We start from the raw sequence: 21,212 nt of genomic DNA, 5'->3' as shown, positions 1-21,212 counted from the left end.
CGTTTTACATTCACTTGAGATGAACAAATACTGCTCTGTTTAATCAACAACTTCATTATCTCGTTAATTCAGAAATACAGAGTGGATTTTTTTTTCCTGAAGTGAATGAAATACACTTCTGTAACTTTGACTTTTTCTATAGTTTCTTTTAGTTTATGATCGATCTGCTGACATTGTGGGGGAGGGGTTTAAGACCTACACTGCAGCTATATATACAGCCAGCCACCAGGGGGCGATGGATCTGATACAGCTTAACTTGTGGGAGCTTTGACGGCAGCCATCTTTATTTACAGAGGAGGGAACTGGTTGTAATGTAACATCAGTAGCACCTGAGAGTTTCTCTCGATAACATGTGAACCCGTCAGCTGTGATAAACACACAAGTGAGTTTAGTTAGTCACTGATTTCTTGCTCCACCCGGCCGGTTACACCATGTGACACGAACCAAACACACCTGTGAGGCAAGTTCACAGGTGAGTGGAAGCTAAAAGCTAAAAGCTAAAAGCTAAAAGCTAAAGTGCAGCAGGTGAAGAGTTGTTCCTGCAGAGGAAGCGACTTGTTCAGCTCAGTGTCTGTGAACATGGAGGATCCAGAGAGAGAGAGAACATCGGTGGACCGGGTCGATTTTTACACCGAGAGAAGAGAAGCAGGTGAAATGAACACAGGTGAACAACACACATCCCTGTAGAACCCTGTAGAACCACTGTGTGTGTCTCTTCCACCACTAAACAGCTGGTCCCGATGAGGTTGAACATCATTTCTGAGCTCCTGGTGAATATTAAGTGTAACATGTGGATTGTGGTTCGTTAAAGTTAGTGTTTGGTGTGAATTAGTTTTGGTTAAGTTTCTATTGAATGGAAATCAATGCAATGGAAGTCCTCATAAGGATAGCTGCACAGACCTGTGTGTGTCACTGTGTAAACTCGTTAAACTGTTTCCAGCTGTATTTTACTGTAAATTCTATAAGAAGCATTAACTCTGTTGTAATCTGTAGTTCAGGCCACTGTTACTGCATAAAGTCTGTGTGCACCTGCTGAGGTGTTGACCTTTTATTATTTTATTTTTCCTCTTTTGTGGATTATTGTAGTAAGACAACATAGAGAGGAGGCTGTTTTTCAATTCTAATCACTTCAGGATTCTTTAATAGAGATGACAGTGAGAACGTAGTATTTCTACTTTTAATCGAGTATTAGCATAAAAGCTGTATAAACTGCAGGTGAGTGTATTTTATTTTAAGACCTCCGTTTTTTCATTGTCAAAAACATTCAAGAGCAATAATAACAACAACCAAGTATGAAAGAACAATTCTTTATTCACATGGTTTATTTAATCTTGTTATCACTCTCCTGCTTCTGTTCTGTTACCTGCTAGAAACAGGAAATTACACAGAACTTTCATCAGGGAACAAAAAGTGTTTTCCCAACTGCTCCGTGTTTTGATCGTCAGAGCCTCCGTAAGAAACAACCTGGTTATGGTTAGACAATGGTAACTCCTTGGTTGAGGTGAGAGGACGGTCGTGGTCGTATTTGAAAAGAAACCAGTGTTGACTGAAGCTCTGACAGAAAAACAAATCATGCAGCCATGTTGTTTTCCTCCACTCGGTAAATCTGCAGTGTCCATGAGAAACAAGCTCAGGCCTTCAAACTGCTTTTGATTCGTCTGAAGTTGCACCGTTAGTTGCGGGACGGAAACACTTACATCTCACCTGTTGTACCAGAACTTCTGCTAACTTTATCTGTTTGTTGATTTTTGTGTTTTTCTGTCCACCTTTACTAAACCTCTCTTGTTGTGTCAGTGAGAACAACGTCTCATTACATTTAATTGTTGTCTCATCTATATCATGTGGTTTAAAAAGCTGCAGCCGCAGTAAATTACACAGTGTGATGCATTGAATTTACAGAGCGCAGTCATTAGTATGTAAGAAACGTGTCATTTATATGAATAGAGTTCAGTCTTTCCCTCTGCAGTGTTGGTATCATTGCTCAAGACTCTTCATATTATGAATCATCATTTCCACCTGTGTGTGTGTTTTTAATGTGTCAGTCACTTTGCTCCGGCATTAAAATCATCATGTAGAAACTTGAACTTCATTGCAGATCATAATCATTTCATAATTCACGATGCCGGCTTGTATTTTTGTTTTCAGTTATTATACTTGCACCTTTCAATCAGTGGATCTTCAAACGCGGCACCGACAGCTGCATTAGGACTCTGCACAAACATAAAAGAAGCAGACAGGATGTTTTTCTTCTCCAACAAGTCGAAAAAAAGAAATAGTTTCAAGGACTTAATCTTCAGAGGTTTTTTTCTTTTATCTACATGAAGGCAGAAGAACTTGGTCTTGTTCACCACGTCCCCTGTTCCACAACATGCATAATAGTGAAGGTACCTTTTGTTCTTATAAGAAAAGACAGTTCCCGTGGTTGGATGAAATACACAGCGTGAACTGTTTAATTTGAATTGAAGAGACTTCCTGTTGTGAGGGAGCAGAAGAAAATCTTTGGAAAACAGGAAGGTGTTTTTCCTTCGTTATCCAACTTTATGTTGATGGAGGGCTCGTCAGTTGGGATGTTTGTCGAATCCAGGGTGGTCATTAATATCTTCACCGTGGAGGTTATGTTTTTGTCTGTGCTTGTAGTTTGGTTCTCAGGATTACGTAAAAACTACTTGACAGATCTTCACAAAACTTGGTGGAAGTTGAGGAAGAACCCATGAGATTTTGGTGCGGATCAAGTTATTTAGTTAGTTATTTAGCAAGTTTTAGATTTTGGTGTCGCTGTGCATGAAGGAGACTGAATACCTCTATAAAATGTTTAATGTAGGAAAGGTTTTCAGAATTGCAGGTAGTGGATGGAATGGGTACATTTCAGTATGTGTACGTAAAGAAATACTGTATAGTTGCAGGACATACTGTAAATTACATTTACACTTCTATTTGGTAAATAAAGCTCATTTAATTTAGCACTTTCTTCAGACCACAGTCAGTGTTTCACAAAGTAGTAGTAATACACAATAGATAAGCAATATAAAAGTGAAAAACCATGTGATGAGCAGAAATGAAAACAAAGTATTCAGCACAGCGTTGAACCTCCTTTTAAATATGATTTAAGTCTCTGAACTGAGCAAAAATCCGAATGTGTCCAGAATCCAGTCATCTGTTGTTTTCGTCTTCGGTCAAAGTAACTCAGTGAAACGCAGTCAGCACCAGGGACAGCTCCAGGCCCATACACACAGTGAAGTAACGTTCAGACGTTTCTCAAAACCTTTTTTTTTTTTTGCTTCATGGCTGAAATAAAAAAACCAGTCAGGTGCATTTCTTTCAACGCAGCACAGTAATTACATTTCCTCATTTTAACATGAAGGAACAATTATATACGTTGCCAGAAAGGATTAGTCAGCTGCTTCTTAATTGATTTTTTTTCTTGTTATTTTATCCTCATGAAGAGAAAAAAATATCCCATCTGATTTTTTTTTTTTTTCTGTGTTCAGGCTGTTCTACGACAGCAAATACAAGAAATATAAAAAAAAGGGCAGATATTTGAAATCTGCTGTAGATGAAACGCTGCAGTTTTATTCCACAGCCTCGGACTGTTAGACAAGCAACATTGCACTTTTTTCCTCATCATGCAACTAAAGCAAATATTTGCAGAGACGTACATAAGATGAAAATTCCAACAACTGCAGTTTGAATGTGTGTGAGCTGCCTAACAGTGCGTGGAGGAGTATTGCTTTTTACAGATGTGGTGCACAGTGAGAGACCATTTTCTGCTTCACAGCAAAAAAGCTTAAAGAAAAGAAAACCCAGCACAAGCAAACTGTGTGGTGATAACACAAAACGAGTATTATTTGCCAGTATGGAATCTCTACAGCAGAATTATATAGTAATGACTTGATGATATAATATTGACAGACCGATGAGCATGTTCACTTGGAACAAATCAGTTTCTCGAAATGTTAGCAGCAAATTTCTCAAAGGGTGTAAATAAAATGAAACTTTATTGATCTCTGCAGGAAATCAAATCTTTGCTGCCACAAATACAAAAGCACATAAAGAACAGTTCTCTCTTTAAGCTAAGGAACAAGGTCTGTTAATCGATACTAGTTTCACTTTCAATTAATTTCTCCATTAATAATTGTATTTACTAGTGCAGTATCTGTTTGTAATGTTCTCTTGTCTTGTGGTGATGCGCCGGAGTCGTATTCAGAATGAATTTACTTCTTTACTGTTCATGTATATGGTTTATATATAAGTTTAAATGATGTATTTAGCGGCTGGTATTTTCTCAAACATTGCATGTCGGCTAAATCGATTTTCAGACCCAAGACCAAGATGTTTCAAAATAAAAGCCTTGTAATTCAGCTCAGTGTAAAATATTGCAGCAACAAAACAAACATTGTGCCAAATTGCCAAACTGGAAGTGATTTCATTTAAACCCGTGAATGCCAGTGAATACTCAAATTATCAAAATGATCTGGCGGAACAGATATTATTGGTTGTAGGCTGCTGCAGTTTATCTGAGGACGCAGAAAAAGATTGAACTCGGTCCACAGACTGAAAGAGCACTGCTCCGCCCCCACTGACTGCTACAGAGCGCTGTGCCTGTTTATTCAAGGTTTAGTAATATGAAAAATATCACGTGTCCAAATGGCACCAAATTCAACACTGCGCTTCCTTAACGATACACATGACACGTGTGAAGCTGATATGATGGACGGTTCTCGAGATATTCGACATACAAACAAACAGAGAGTTGTGGAATTATTAGAAGATGAATGTGAAAGCGAAAAATCCCCAATTACAGTTTTCCACAGCTGGAGGTGATGCCTTCATGTGTCTTCAAACGTCTTTACCTTTTCAACATCTTGTTTCTTTGACGAGGTTCATGAAGGGATTCCATCAACAACATTCAAGATGTTAAAGAATAAAACACTTGTCTTGTCAGCCGACTGAATTTTAATCTTTATTTGCTCTCTTTGTTGATCCTCTGTTGAACAGAGTCATTTTTTGGTTACACAGCCTTTTTTTTTCTTTTACACTGACAAAACCAAATTCTGCTTCCTGCACTGTTTCCATTGTCTCACACATCATTAATCATATTCAAGTGTTTTTACCTGAGGCGCCTACAAACTTGAAAATCAGCAAATCTTGATGCAGCTGTTTTTACTTTAACTGCATCACATCAGGGAGACACGCTCACACTTCCTTAATGTCTCATTAACACTGCTTTTCATTTCTCTGCCGAGGATCCAAGCAAAAGGTCTAAATGACTTTTTTTCTTTGAAATTTCTGAGAAGCGATTCCACTGACTCAAATTATCCATTGTTATTCCACGGAGCTTTGGAGAGAGGGGAACGTTTTGTCATTAGAAACCAATAAGGCACAAAACATGAAGGTTTCATGTTTCAGCTTCATTCCCACTTTATTTTCTAACAGCACAAAAGTCACAATAATGAAAATCAGAACGCTGAAATATTCTCAAAACTATTTAGGTTTGTTTTTGTAACATTTTTAAACACAATCAACATAAACACACTTTTTTATTTTCATTTTATCAGAATTCAGGACAGAACTAACCACACGATTTTCCTCTTAATACCAGATAGAAGTAGTTCAGGACAAGTTAAGTTATTCAGGCTTGATTGATTATATATTTTAATATTTTTGATAAATAAAGAGCTCAAAAAACACAACAATTATCTCATGATCTTTTTAAGCCACTGGCGGAGTTAAGATTTTTCAAATCAGGGGCCACAATTTACACAGAGGAGCCAATTATATGTCCAACATCCATTCACAATTACTGATTCAGTAGGATGCACATTGAAGTCATTGGAATTAAGCACATTGTGAACTGAAAACTTGAAAAATAGGAATTCATAACATGACGTCATATTTTTAGAGGAGTCACTAGTTTACTTTAAAAAAAAAAAGATTACTGACAGGACAGAGGAAGTTCAGGTGCCGATCAGGTTTCATCTGGGGCCAGAGCCCCCCTTGGCTCTGCCTCTGGAAGCGCCCCTGCTGTAATCTGTGTCAGGTTGCTATAATGAGAATAAACTTCTACGTGTACTGATGTTGTTAATGATGAAAAGATCATTTTAATTCTGTCAGTCGGTGCAGTTTCTCTGCTCTTCGTTCTGAAGAAGCGTTTAAACACACTGCAAATAAGAGATATATAAAATATATCCGTCACCTCCGCGTTTTCTCACATGTGGAAGTTTTGGTGTGGACCGAGCTGCGGGGACTCGGCTCCGGGCGGACGGACGCGCTGACGCCCCTCCTGCCTGCTGCTGCCCGGGTCGCGTAAAGAGCAAAAAAAAAAAAAAAGAAAGGCGCATGTGTGGTTGTGGCTGTGATGCGAGTTGAGCCGCATCCAGACGCACTGGCCGCCGCTGGCTAATGCACCCCCCCCCCCCCCTTCTCCCTCTCTCCCTCCACTCCACAACCCACCACCACCACCACCACCACCCCCCCACTCCCCTCATCATCTTGGTGGTGGTGTGCGCAAAAACCTCCAGCGCCGGACGGACGGACGCAGCTTTGACGGCACCGAAACGCGCGGCTCTGCAGGAGGGGAAACATCCAGGAGAGAGAGGAAAAAGCCACCGGAGGAGCAGACATGGATATTTAACGGACACATACAAATATTTCTTTCCACCTCTTTGTGTTTTTGTGTTTTTTTTATTCTTCCTCCGACCCCGTGATGTTGCTTTTGCCCCGGGCGTGTTAATGAAACCTGCTCCTCGATGTCTCTCATCAGTTTATAACCGAAACAAAATGAGGATTTCTTCTGGCGACTGGTTTGTGTTGATGTTCTCGGGCTTGTGGGGGCTGACGATGGGAGCTTTCCCGAGCAGCGTTCAGATCGGTGAGTGTGAGCCGTCAATGGATCATGTGAGCGGGGCTGTGGACGTCCTGTGTCCCCGGCACTGTACTCAAAGTGGACACTGCTAATTTCTGTTTGTCTTTCTCCTGCTGACAATCACATTCACGCAGGATGTGCGTGTCTGACACACACATGCACACATGCATGCATGTACACACACGTGCCTTATGCGCTTTGTATCTGCAGGCTGGAGAGTGTATCCCAGTGCAATCCGCCACTGCAGCAGATCAGAGCAGCGGTGTGTGTGTGTGTGTGTGTGTGTGTGTGTCTGTGTGTGTGTGTGTGTGTGTATTCCCTGTGCAGGCTGCCTTTGCATTGACTCACACTCTCACAGACCCAGGTCCTGGCTCTGCAACAAACCTCTGCCATGCACGGTCCCACAGGCCTTACACAGCAGCATCAGTTTCCTCCTGTTCTTCTTCTTCTTCCACATCTGCACACTCTCTCCATCCCTCTCCTCTTTTTTTAAAAACACCTTCACGTTTCCATCCAACAACTTCGCAGTGTTTGTCATTGGAAGGGATCAAGCTGATGGATAGATGGGTGGTTTCACTGCTGGAGGAGGCACATTGGCTTGATTTAAGGGCAGGGAATGAAAACAGGAGCAAACTGTGACCTCCAGTTGTTGATCATCACAGCCCCCTGCATCCATTCCCCCCCCCTAACAAAAATCAATGATGACAGAAGCAGCCATTCATGCTTTCCCCTGTAAAAATAATCAAACGTCTCATTCTTTATTCTGGGATGAAATCTGGACTTTTTGGTGGGTTCACCCTCCACTGCGTTCACCCCCGGCTCATGTAAAGCGGAGCTGAGGCACATCAGAATCGGGTCAGGCTGATGAAAAATGACAAGCTGTTCAAATGATTCCCCTTGTCCTGTTATATCAACGTGATACTTGAATCCCCCCCCCCCCCCAGTCCCTCCAGGGGGGTCAGAGGTCAGGGTCCATTACAGAACAGCACCCCCGGAACTGAAGACACTTGAGCTGCTGGGTGGGGATTTAAAAGTACATGTGTGCAACTGCTGTGCCATCGTGTCGGACGTTAAAAAAAGAAAAACTGGTGTGGAAGCAATTTAGCTCACTGCCATTTCAAATACAGCTGCCTCATTCATTTTATTATAATTATAACCACGTCTCATTATTGTTGGGCTAACAGGATTGTTGCCTGACAGCCAAACATTGATCCACTTACTGTGTCGTCACATGCTGACCTCTGAGGGTAGAAATCCGCACTGTGCCAGTGTGTCCCGAACCCATCGGACCTCATTTAACACTTTACATTTACAGTTGGGAGCAGCAGCCACTCTGTGAAAACATCTCTGCAGTCAACACTCTGTTTGTTTCGAATAATTATGGATGAAAAATCCACACTGATTATCACTGGGAAATTTGCTGTGCGGACGAGCGTGCAACACGAAAAACAAGAACACAAACAGTCACAGCAAACTAGTCTGCCTCAGATTAACTCCTCACATACATGTGAACATGTACCGACCTTGTCAGGAGCAGTAAACCTCATGGGAACCAAAGCTCAGTCCCAAAGAGGCATGATGTCATTTTTGAGCTTTGAGTGTAACAGTTGAATTATGGTTGGGTTAAGGTTTGGCTTCGGTATGAAATGGTAATGAAGGTTAGGTTAGGGTTAAGTTAGGCTGTGCACAATGAATGGAAGTCAATGCAAAGTCCTAATAAGGATAGCTGCACAGGCTTTGTGTGTATGTGTGTGTACTTGTATCTTTGTGAGGACCAGTTTGACTGTTTGACCTTGTGGAGTGAGGACATTTTGACTGATTATTGCGTCTTTGGGCTGAAAAAATTTAATAATTTACCGATTTGACAAAAAAAAAAAAAAAGTAGCACACACATAAATTAAGTCTTAACTGCCCTAATAAAATGTTTTAATTTTAGTGTGAGGAAGCTTAATTAAACTGACTTGTAGTTCTCTTTTACCTCTGCCAAGAAGCTTATGTTTTCATTGTTGTTTGCCCATTCAATTTTTGAGTGGCCTGACAAAATGCAGATCCAGGAATTTGCATCCCTTTCTTTAACAGACAGGGCCTTCACGTTTACATCTTTACACATTTTCCAGAGAATAATTCATGGATCTTGATGAAAAAATTAAGCTCATTAAGACGGCTGATATCTCTGAGTGTGAAATTTGGTGCAGCTTTATTGAATTCAAGGAGACTGTTAGCTCTACGTGTGGCTTCAGTATTAGAATTAAGTTTGTCTTTGCACGCAGGCAGATGGGCTCGAACACCACTGCTGCTAATTGGTGAGGCCACATACATGTTGTCGTAGAACCAAAACTTCTTCCACACGCTGTTTCTCAGATGCTTTAATGTCTGAACAGTTTGAATATAAACTTTTACCCCATGTTGGGATGAATTTTGGAATCAGCTAAACTGGTGACTTACCGAGGCCAAATACATCCGCTCCATCCACACCAGACGCTTGTTTTAGTCAAACCCATATGGCATCATTTTGTTTCCAGTAAATCTTCTTGTCATCAGCAGTGAAAATAAATTAAATAAATCTGAAATGTGCAGAGGGCATCCCTCCTGAGTGGGAGCCAACATGTACAAACTGTTCACGCCTTTCTTTAACACTTCCTGTGAGCATTTAGCAAGTGTGAGTCAGTGGGACATTTAACCATCACACTCAAAATTATATTTATTAGAGCCGTGGACGTGGGTTTGTGTTTCATGAAAGAGTAAAATATTCTGAAGTCTACCTTTTTAAAGAGGTCAGGCATGAAAAGAACACACTGGCATTTTACTTTGAATGACATTTACAGTCTCATCCCAAGAACTGTAGCCTCCAGTTAGATTTTGAAATGTGAAGCAAACTGCTTCCAACTTCAAACCCCTCTGACATTTCCACCACCAAGAACAGCTCGGTCCAGATGTACGAACAAGAAAAGAAAAAAAAGAAACCAAGAGCACGGTCGTGTATGAAACTCTTGATACTGGAGTTATTCACCTTCCTGCATTAAGATGAGACCAAGGTGATTTGCATGTTAAACATACTTTACCCTTCACAAGGCCTAGTGGTGCTGAGAAAGCTATGAGATGCTTTATTGTAACATTAATACTGAACTGACAGCAGCAGAATATTGGAAAAGTGATTTACCAGAACAATAGTGGACTTTCATTACATTCCATATATTGTCCAGTCACTTGTATCTGGAAGTCACTCTGTGACCATAGCAACTTAAAACAAAGTGCATCCTTTACCAAGTTATATTTTTAACCTTCTGAAAGTGGACCTGCTGCTGTGGACTCTAACTTGGCCCCAGAGAAAAACAATCATAGGATTTATCCCTGAAGTTTCATTACGTTCAACCAAAAACATGGTTTAGTGTTGTGGCACCAGAGAGTGACAGCAGAGAAAAATGGGCATATTTCAAAAACAAATAAATACACCTGGTTCAAATAACTGGTCAAATGTTAAGAAATGTTTTTATATATAATATTTTGTAGTTTAGGTCTAAAACCCTGCCTCCTCCATGTTGGCAGATGGGACCTAACCTAACTAAAAAGCCAAAGGACATGTTTTTGTTGTTTGTTCAAGTGCTCATCTTAAGTGTGGTTTTAATCAGTTATTTGATGCTTTACAAACGCCATAATCAACAGTTGAGAATGACTCGTGTCTTTCACGGCTCCATCCCGTGATTGCAAACTCAAATATGACGTCACTGGTGCAAGATGGCAGCATTCGTTTTGGCTTCGTTTCTGGATAGTGGAGAGGCGTTTGTTGTTACTTACAGTCAATGTTTTTACCAAATTATAATCTTTCCATATTATTATCTGCCCAAATTTGACCATTACAAGAAATATTAAGGCCTACATTAATAATTCTTGTAAATATTCTCCTCTCATCTTATATTCTGAAATATCTGTGACCAAACTGATATATTTTATATCTGGATCTCAGCGTTTGCTCACACGTGTCCTTATACCTACTTTCATTTCAAGTGATGATACAGTGAAGCTTATATGATCCATATGAGCGAACACTCACTGTAATTTCCAGTCTCTGTTTTACAGGTAGTGACAGAGAGCGTCTGTGGTTCAGTTGTTCTCTCCAGTCAGGACCTCAGGGAGGCTCCAGCTGCTCGGCAGCAGAGGGGGAGCAGTTACATTTGTCTGTGATGTGAAGTTTGAAATCCTCCCCCTGCGGATGATGTATAAGAATCACACTTGTGATGAGTTTCATTCTCATGATGACGATATTCAAACATACAGGGATGATTAATAACTCGACAATGAAATGAATGAAGCAGGTAACGAGAGTGTCAGTTTTGCGTTTGTGTGTCCCAAAGACCTGACATGGAGCATTCTCACAAAAAGGGACAGTGTTGTTTTAGTGATTTCATAGTTACACTTGGGATGCCGTCACACACACTACACCAGCCAACTACTAGCAGGCAGTCGAGATGCTTTGATTTCACTGTCATGTCGTCAATCTTTACATACAGTCTATGGTAGAACTATGCATTTTAAAGGAAAGTGATACTAATAACAATAATACCTCTATTTATATAATTATTGCATAAAATAAATGAACGCATCACATTCAGAGTGAACAATCAGTGAATCTGTTTAACCCTGGAGTGTGTGTGTTGTCCCATAACCTCTCAATCTCACATTTCCAGAATGCTTCTGTGGTTTTCGGGCTCTGTGCTTGTTAAACCTGTGGACGAGAGAGAGAAAGAGAGAGAGGTGGTCTCTTCCTCCTCCCCACTCCTTCAGGCTTCTTATCAGACCTGTGTTTCTCCTCTGCTCAGGTGGTCTGTTCATCAGAAACACTGATCAGGAGTACACCGCCTTTCGTCTGGCGATCTTCCTGCACAACACCAGCCCGAACGCCTCGGAAGCCCCGTTCAACCTGGTGCCTCACGTGGACAACATCGAGACGGCCAACAGCTTCGCCGTCACCAACGCCTGTAAGTCCATCACGTGTTGTCTTTGTGTTTGTAATGGTTTGGGTTCATGTGTCCTGGTTGATGCAGTTTAGAGAATTCCTGGGACTGGTAAAATTTGTCATTTAATTAACTCCACTTCAACCTTACCGTGCCTGGGTGGACGGCTCTGTGTGCCTGAATGAAACCATCCACCACTCTCACCAAGGTACACTACTTAAGTAACGTGAGGAAAATGAAAAGCTCGGCCTGATTTCGTTGCTCCTCTCATAACGAGGCAACACAGTTTGTCTTAAAGGCACATTCAGCAAGTGCAACAGCCACAAGTTACACCCTGCAACTTACTTTAAAACCAGAAGTGGTCGTTTTTTTATGAAGGTGCGCTGTGTCTCCCACAACATTAATCAGTCTGTGGTGGAGACGGGTGCTGCAGAGACTGAAGAGTAAAAGTTCAGTTCTCTAATGAGAGAAAAAACGACAAGTTTCCCTTTGCTTTCTGCCTTTATGCTAAGCTAGGTTAACCACATCCTGACTTCATTTTTGGACACACAGGTATGGGATTAATCTCAGTCCTTTAACGTCAAACCCGTCAAACCCATACAACCATCTAAGTGTATACTGTAATTATTACAATAGAGTCAGGTGGGTTGTGCATTAACACCTAGTCAAATTATTGTCGTACTTCCTGCTTCGACTTTAACTTCTTGTCTTCACCTCAGCTGTAAATACAGTTTTTCTGCAGTGAAGGATTATAATGAACATTTGTCTGATGATCAGACTCCTCGTGTATCTTCCCATGTTGGAGTTAGACGTTGCTTTGCTCTCAGGTCGTAGTGATTATGATGTTAAGGTACAGTGTTATCAACACGAGTGGTAACGGGAATGATTCATTTATCAGTTGCATGTTAATGTCTCGTTCAGTGTGTGTGTGAACCATGAACATATTCTACATGCATATAAGTGTTTTTCTGTGTGTGTGTGTGTGTGTGTGTGATGCGTCAGTACATCTGTGTCTGTGAGCTGGTTTACATCTGATCTGAGCAAAGCTGCACACACTGAAGGGCACGGCAACTGCACACACTCATACATGAACACACACAGGCAACAATCCCACACATTGCCGTGGTTAAAACTCCTAATGGTAGTGTTTGTGTGTGTGTATGTCTGTGTGTGTTTGTGTATGTGTGTGTGTGTGTGTGTGTGTGTGTGTGTGTGTGTGTGTGTGTGTGAGCAAGCAGGGGGGTGGGGGCTTCTTCAAAGACCATAAAACACTGCAGCCTGATGTCTTCTGCTATCTCTAGTGTGATCTGGTGTTAGAAAAATCAATGGCTAAATTAAGCAGAGAATGAAGTGCTGTTGTGTTTGTTTGGTAATGGAGGGTGTGTGTGTGTGTGTGTGTATGTATGTGTGTGTGTATGTGTGTGTGTGCGTGTGTGTGTGATGTCAACAGAGACAGACTGGGACATTTTCTCATTTTGTGATCAGATGAGGAGAGTAAGTGTTTCAAAAAGTCTTGCATTTTAATTTCGCCAATTTCCCTCCTTAAATTTGTCCTTGACCTTCAATTTCAAGAGGTTTTTAATGTAACATTCAAATTCAGAGAGGTGCAGGTAGAGAACAGGTCTAAACAGCGTTCTGATTCATTGGAATATATATTGAAATATTATCCGTTATGGGTCCAGATCCATCCTTTAGTGACCTGTGTTCTGTCTGTATCCTTTGATTTGAGTATGAATTTGTCACTTTTACCTCACTTAGCGTCTTTTCCTCGGAGTTACCGCTTAAACACATATCTTCTGTTTGATTGTTGTAGTATTTCTTTCAAGCTGTCTTACAATTTCTTGAATCACAGCTCTTGCAATTCTTTATGACGTACCATCACACACAAAGATAGTCTTTCGTTTTTTTTCTTACAGCATTCTCCAGTTGATAGAGTGGAGACACCTTGAAAGATTTGAAACATAAGCGTTCAGCTCTAAATGCTTTAAAAAGCAAAACTGACGTATCTGCGAGCTCTCAGTTATAAACGACCTCCAAGATGAAGTTACCGTAGATGAAGCTGCATTGATCTCTGTGGGGAAATGAGTGGTGCCAGCAGCAGATAGAATAATGCAGCGGGAAAATAGAAAAGTAGGTTATGAGCACAAGGAGAGAATGTAAGATGAGCATTCAAAACAGTTGCAGTATATATATGTACATGTATGTACTGTGACATTTGAATTTCCCTCCGGGGATTAATAAAGTATCTCCGATTCTGATTCTGATGTTTATATTATAGGTGGACTGCAGGAGAGAGCATCAATATTAATGTGGTCCTAGTTTAGAAATACTTAAATACACAGTACATCCAATTATTTGGAAGTAACCTTATATCAATGTGCTAGTATTTAATGTTAGAGTATTTTTTTTAATGAGGTATTCAAAAATATCAATTTGCTCATAAGTGAAGACTCTGGTAGAGTGAAAGTTGTAGAATGTAAATATCGTTTTATATATTTTACCAACGAGGTCACTCCACCTCAAAACCGACCCGGAGATGAGGAGGTGAGACAGGAAACGGCGGTTAGCTATAAGAAGAGCGTCGCCCTGTAGTCGTGGCCGTGTCTAAACTGTATATTTCCAGGAACAGAAGGAACTATGGGATTTTTCACCTCTAGTCTAATGGCTGCACAGTCACAGGAAGCGAGACTGCAGCCCATTGATTGGCCGAGCCAAATCAGAGCAGAATTACATGAGCCAATCAATGGCTCTGATAGCTCAGGGCCAGCGGGAAATCTGAGATCGAAGCACATCGCTTGTTTTCACCCCCTCACTCCCTCCCCAGTTTTTACATTTCCCTGTGTCTTTTGTGTTTTTTCCTTCTCGGTTCCTGCTTCGCCGCGTTATCAAAGGCCCTGAGATAATGCTTATGAATTGGCGGTGTTGCCATGTGACGTTTAAGGGCAGAGTATACATTTGGGGAAAGGGAGATGAGAGACGGAGCTCATTTGTAAAAAGAGATTAGGCCATTCAGCGACTCGCCGTGCCTCTGTCGGGGAAGCTGATGGGAATAATTGCAGGGAGGACGGGGACAAATGGTGTTGTATGTTCCCTTTGTCAGTCATAATCATTTTTTGGACCCGGACCCTGTGATAAATCTGCAGCACTCTTTTTTGATTAACTGTGTAGCTGTTAATTATTCACAGAGGAAGGTTAGTGGTGTTACTACTAATAGAAATTATCTCGTTGGTTATCTCACCTCTGAAAGTCCCAGTCTGTAGTTTTTACGTCAGTATCAATTAAAAGATGACACATTGGTGTAATTGCCATTAACACTGGTCAACACATTTGCTAGTCTGTTTCCCAGTGGTGGTTTTCAAGCTTGTATTAGTGGAGACGCATGAGGATTACATGTCTTTCACAAAACAAGATTTGTTAATGCATTAAACATGTTTAAGTATAAAACAAGTGTCTTCCAGAGTAACTTTGACATTAGTATAAAAGGTCACCATGTCATTTCCAATTGTAGATATGTGGCTTTAAAAGATAATGATTTATATTGTATTGATTCCATGTTAATTAACATGTGGACTCCATATAACAAAGTTCTCCAAGAGGGAGCAATTAAAACAAATGAGTCATAAAATCATCAGATTTAGTATAAACAATAAAAACTAATTGAAAAGCATGAAAATCTGGATATTCTCTCTGATTACAGGGACTGAAGTCAGACGACCTGAGACTGTAAATACACAGGTTTTCATTAAACTCAAATGACAGGAAAAGAAAACAACTAACAGTGAATCATTAGCTGTGTCTCCGACGCCTGACGACCCGATGTACTCTCCAGTAACTAATGAAAACACGTCAATAATCCATGACACACTGTCGGACATGTTCCTTCATCAAGATGAACACGCCCACTAGTAATTTACACTGACCTGCTGCAGTAGATTCTCACCGGAGAAGCACATGTGCATTATTCCGCAGCTTTTGTGTTTTTTTTGTTTTTTTGTGAACCCAATCGGAGCCCAATGTTTCTTGCAGATTACAGGCATGAAGTGTAAAAAATGATGCAGAGCCAATGTGACCAAACCCGACTCAAGCCCGATTATGATTTTTATTGCATCCGCACGCTGCTCTGAGTTACTGAACCTTGAAAAATACATTTCAAAACAACACATTTGTGAGTCTGTGATTTTTCTCAGATATCTATATCTTCTGTAGGGACCAGTGGAGCAGACTAACCTGACTGTGTGTCCATCTGAAGGAAAACATAACAAGTGAATTGTTGTTTGTTTCTGACTAATTCTGATAAGATGTATGGAGTTAATGTAAAAAGGTAAATTTCTTGTGTCTTATTTCTGGTTCTTGCCACAGAAGAGAAGCAAGATTTGTTCTTGTACATCTGTTAAAACGACGTCTGAGACACAGATGATCAGATTTGATTTGCTGTGTTTTGAACGAGGTCATCAGCGACACACTTTTCCAGATGTGGCCGGAGGAGGAACGTCACTTGTGGGAAGTGATGTGTTTCAACGTTGCCTCGTATCACCTCTGAATGACCCTTCACTTGCATTTAATTTAACTGACGCTGACTTTTTTTTGTTGTTGCAGCGAGCTCATAATAAATCCTGTGTGCAGATTGTTTGCAGGTTTCAACCTTTTCGTTCAGCATTTCTTTTTGTAAATTGATAATAAGCAAGAAAATCCCCTGTGTGTCACGTTTGCAGTAAAAAGCCAAAGTGACAGACCGTCTGGTTTATTATATGAGCCAACGTGGTGATGATGATTTCATGGATCTCTGCCTGGCTGTCAAGGTGCCATTGCTGGTTATGTTCAGGACATTCAGTGAGCCTGTGTGTGTGTGTGTGTTTAAATTTCTCAAACATTAGTTCTTCAGATGTGAGGATTCGTCCTCTGTGAACTCTGAAAGTCAACGAGAGCCTCTGACAATAACCTGTGTATGAGGGTGGAGTTCATTATGACTGTAAAACATAAAAGACAAAGGGACAAGTGGAAAATAGAGGAATTGTAACCATGGTACCAAAGTAATATCCTGAGGTTGTTTTACCTCAACTAGAGTCCACAGGAATTATCTGTTCTCACATTGAAGTGAAAGGAGAATGAGGAGAACAACAGAAAGGAGAAGTCCTGTTTCTTGTTGACACGTTGAGTTACTCCTCTGGATTTTACTGAGAGGGACGTTTTCGTGACGTTTCATTAACGCCGCTGAGCTGAACATGAATCCGTGGGAGGTGACCTGCAGGCTGGTTCTTCGGCATATTTCATAAAACACACACAAAGACATAAAATAGAGCCGCATGTTGGTTTCAACCTTCAAATGATGACGACAGACTTTTACACCAAAACATTACCTTTCTGGTTATTTACATTGTTTAGTATTTACACAGTACAACAGAGTACAACACAAAGTAATGAAATATCACAGTATGATGATAATGTAAAAGTCTCACTCATGTGACACCAAGTAGAACTGAACTCTTTGTTGTCAATAATCAGCCGAGTCGACCTTTTCACAGACGGATTATTATGTGTTGATGTTTTTGTGTGGAAAAGAAAATGTTTATTTTACAGAATTAAAAAAAGTTAAGATATGTTACAGAAATTATTAGAAGTTTAATATATCTGGTTGTGTTTTCGTTTTATTTATATTAGGGTCTATAGTTAAACCGCTGCAGCCTGATTGAATGTAAGGGACTGGAGAACCTTGGTGGAGGTTTGTGCTCTGCTTCTAGTTTAAGAGCATTTGAACCAATGACCTGCAGCGAACGTGCCGAATATTTCAGTGTTTTTTAATCTGAAAAGCCAAAATGAGATCGACCAAAAGTCATGTATATTACCTCCATGAGTTTGGAAGCGGTGTGGAGATGGTTTAATAAATGAACTGGGAATTAAATGTGAGCATATTTTTTTGAGTTGGAAATAGGATTTTGAATTAAATCACCTCTGAGTGATGGAGAAAGGGTTTTAGATCATCGTGTGTAATCAAGGTCCAGAGTTTGCAGGAACACGAGTATCAGATCTCCTTTGCTTTCATTATAAACTCTAGATTAGATGAACATTTAAGCAGACTCAACACTATGATGTAGAAAATAAATGGAAAACGGATCGATGTGCCGTAGCAGCAGATTTCTCAGTGGTGTGTCTACTTGTGTGTTCGCTTTTCATCTGCGGTTCATTCATCCAGCTGATCCTTATTTCTCAGTTTCATGGTAACCTCTTAACCATGCAGCCAGACAAAGGTTGAAAAAGAAGCGTGGGGGGTGGAGGGGGTTAATTTGACCTCCTACGTGCCGTCCCTGCCTTCGCCTTCATTGAAACTGTGACACCTTAATCTGCATTGAGTCATTTATATTCAGCTTGGCACTCTGACTCACTCCAGATCCAGATAGCGAGCAGCCTGTGCTCTTATATGCACTCATGCCGCATAGGAGACGCCGCGTTTCTCGCTGCAGCTCACACGTGAACAAACGCCTTCCTTTCCTCGTCCGTCCTTGAGTACGACAAAGCTCTCAGATTTGTGTTTTTTGCCTGTGTGTGTGTGTGTCTGCGGGCACGCACGCGAATAATCTTGCTGTGCTGCATGTTAGTCCTATTTAAGTCTATTATCTCTGCCTCCATTCAGAGGGGCTCTTTGCTCTGTAGTGCTGCCCTTTAAATGGCTGCCCGTGCCCCTCATTTGTCTGAGGATTCTTCTTCTGAAGCGGTAAGGGAATATATGTACAGGCCTTTTTTGGCGATGCACTTATTCGTGTATGTGTGTGTAATGGCTGGTGTTGGGAGAAAAAGGGATGGGGAGGAAGAGGGGGAGGGGGACGCTAATGAGAGATTAATGTGGCGGAGCAGGGAGGAAGATGGAGGATGGAGGGGTGAGGAGATGTGAGGAGAATAACTGCCTCTTTTTTACAAGAGGGGATTCTTTATGGGGGTGAAAGGTAAAAAAATGTAAGATGTGAGTAACCCTGCTCCTGTGGATCAGAGTCTGAGCTGTTTTCATGTCCTCACAAGGTGAGACGACTTTTCTTTCTTTCTCCTTTTCACTGGTGACTCGTCCCTGGACTGTGTGTGATGGCACCACGTTAGTCAGAGGAGGTTAAGCTTAGTCAAGAAGTTGTGATGAAAAGTGCCCTCTGCATCACCGTGTGTGTTGCAGGCAAAATGCAAGGACGTCCAACAAAAGAGTCGACTCTGCAGTCAGAGACACGGCTCAGTCCTCACGTCCTTCACAGGCTGCAGAGGTGGCACCTGTCAGAGTAACTGCCTGTTTTCTACCAGAGGAACCAGAGATAAGCAACATATCATTAGACATATTAATCTACTGTGATAATAATAAGATAAGTTAACATCTTAGAGTTAATTCTAAAGTATCCACATGTATTTAATGTTTGAATGAGTCCTTTTGGATTCTCACTTCCACAATCAAACGACGTTTACTGTAGTTTTCATGTTTTAGTGTTTGTGATGCACCTAACAAACAGATCTGAAATGAAAGCAGAAATATTATCTGTAGCAGAGAAGTGATGCCTAAGTGTCCAAGTACAGAACCTCAAATATAATTAATAAGCCGATTTTATCCACGACTCTTTACCTCCCAGCCCCTCCTCCCTCCTGAACGGTGCATGTGTGTCAGTGGAGGTCGCACAGGTCAAGAGAGACTTCAGAGAGAACTTGTAAGAAACAGTTTTTCCTACTCATTATATTCTGGAGGGCAATAAATAATAATAGTAATGATAATGATGGTAGACATATAATGATTACTGATGCCCAGTCCGACAGATGTTGCAAGGACCAAAGAGCGCTGCACACAAGCAACGGCACCAAAACACCAAAATAAAAGACTGTTATTATCAGAAGTGTAAAAAATTTCACATCATTATGATTCTGTGGCGAGACAAATTAGACGATGACAGGCCGCCACAGACTAATTAATGAGAATCTGTGCAGTGTTGAAAGTGAAAGTGATTCTTCAGATGCTGTTTTATTTATTAAACTGTTTCCACTCATCTGTGGAGCATCAGCCTCAGTTCTGTCTTCTTTTAACCACAGAAAACCTCCACCATGTTCTTCCTACCTCTCCTCTTCCCCACTTTCTAACCATTTCCAACTTCGTGCAAATCAGTTCTTGTTTGGACGTCTTGTGCGATGCTTCACATCAGCAGAAGGTTCTTGTGAATCACAAACTCCAAATGTTTTTATGATGAACCATGTATATAAATATATATATATAAATGGAGATAATTGCGAAGGGCTCATTTCTTGCCTTCAAGGGTGGGACACATAAAAACCTTTGGCTGATATTTATCCTTGTTGGGAAGAAAATATTGCTCATGTTTATCAGCGTTCATTAAAAGAGGCTCCTGATAAATATCATCCTCTCTGAACTCAACCAGAGGATTAATGTGGAAACATCATAAAACCTCCTGTTGACTGAAGAAGCCGCTCCTGGAACACAAAGTCATTTTGCGGCACACGCTCAGGATGTGTTTGTAAATTGTCTAACACTCGCCCTTTATATTTAGAACCCAATGAAAAACAGCTAAAGTGTCGGAAGGCAGCAGTGAAACACTTCAGCCGCTGCCATTGTAACGTCCTCGGTCATTTGTAGGGAAGTATTGGCATTTAGACGCCATCAGGGCTGTGAAGCTGCCTCGCCACCTTCCTGCTCAATTAAAAATCTATTTCAGGATACGAGCAGGTTCTGATGGATTTTCTCCAAACTAAGATTTAATTATTTCTTTTTCAAATTTTAGACGTCTAGTGTTTCTTTTTAGCCATTTTCTCTTTGTAATAAAACTTCACCTGAGGAAGACTGTTTGTCCACATCCGTGTAGAGTCCGAGGACGGCAGCTTCTTTTTGTGCAGTTAATTTTTAGCCGGCACCTGCAAAGAGTTTATGCCTGCTGGTGATTCCCTGGACATTAAAAGCTCACATAAAACCTAATTAGTCAAGCAAAAATCATGGTAAGGTGAAGTACACTGTCGTTTTTAATGGTCAAAAAGTCTCACTTGCTCTCCTTGGATAATGTTGTTCTTTAATTTATCGATCGGTGTCATTACCCTAATGGCTGAGACTAAAACAGAAGGGCTGGATGGTGCTGGGAATAAACACCTTTATGAATGTGTCCACCGACCTTGACAGAAATCAAGTGTTTGTACAGGCTTACTGAGGGGCCACTCTCAAAGGTGGAGCGATGCAGCGTTAACAGGGCTCATATGTAGATTCACAGTGTTGCACCTATTGTTTATCTATCTGATTATTACGGAGGTCTGCTACAGCATCAAACAAACAGCTCATTCCAAACGGCTCAAACCCTGGATCCGTCCTCACCTTCACATTCCAGATCAATCCCAGTGTGACATGCGTGTGAATGTCATTATAAATTACATTATGAATA

The 21,212-nt window shown here is 40.9% G+C and overlaps 1 protein-coding gene across 5 annotated transcripts in view; it reads left to right on the top strand.

Moving 5' to 3' along the window:
- The first annotated feature begins 347 nt into the window (after nt 1-347).
- The window catches only part of LOC109635891 (glutamate receptor 4), a 104,839-nt gene continuing 83,974 nt past the window's right edge, over nt 348-21,212 (top strand). For 2 of the 5 annotated variants that reach the window (XM_020097368.2, XM_020097367.2), the window contains exons 1-2: nt 6,448-6,868; nt 11,680-11,838. In XM_020097368.2, the coding sequence (XP_019952927.1) occupies nt 6,730-6,868; nt 11,680-11,838 (298 nt within the window). In that variant the 5' untranslated portion in view covers nt 6,448-6,729. Of the gene's footprint in view, nt 665-6,445; nt 6,869-11,679; nt 11,839-21,212 lie in introns of those variants that run through there. The other 3 variants (XM_020097366.2, XM_020097365.2, XM_020097364.2) reach the window with 3 other exon arrangements.

This window comes from Paralichthys olivaceus, chromosome 15 (assembly GCF_024713975.1).
Source record: "Paralichthys olivaceus isolate ysfri-2021 chromosome 15, ASM2471397v2, whole genome shotgun sequence".
NCBI classification, from domain to species: Eukaryota; Metazoa; Chordata; class Actinopteri; order Pleuronectiformes; family Paralichthyidae; genus Paralichthys; species Paralichthys olivaceus.
Note: the sequence above shows the minus strand (reverse complement) of the source record. Positions and strands in the feature narration are given on the sequence as shown.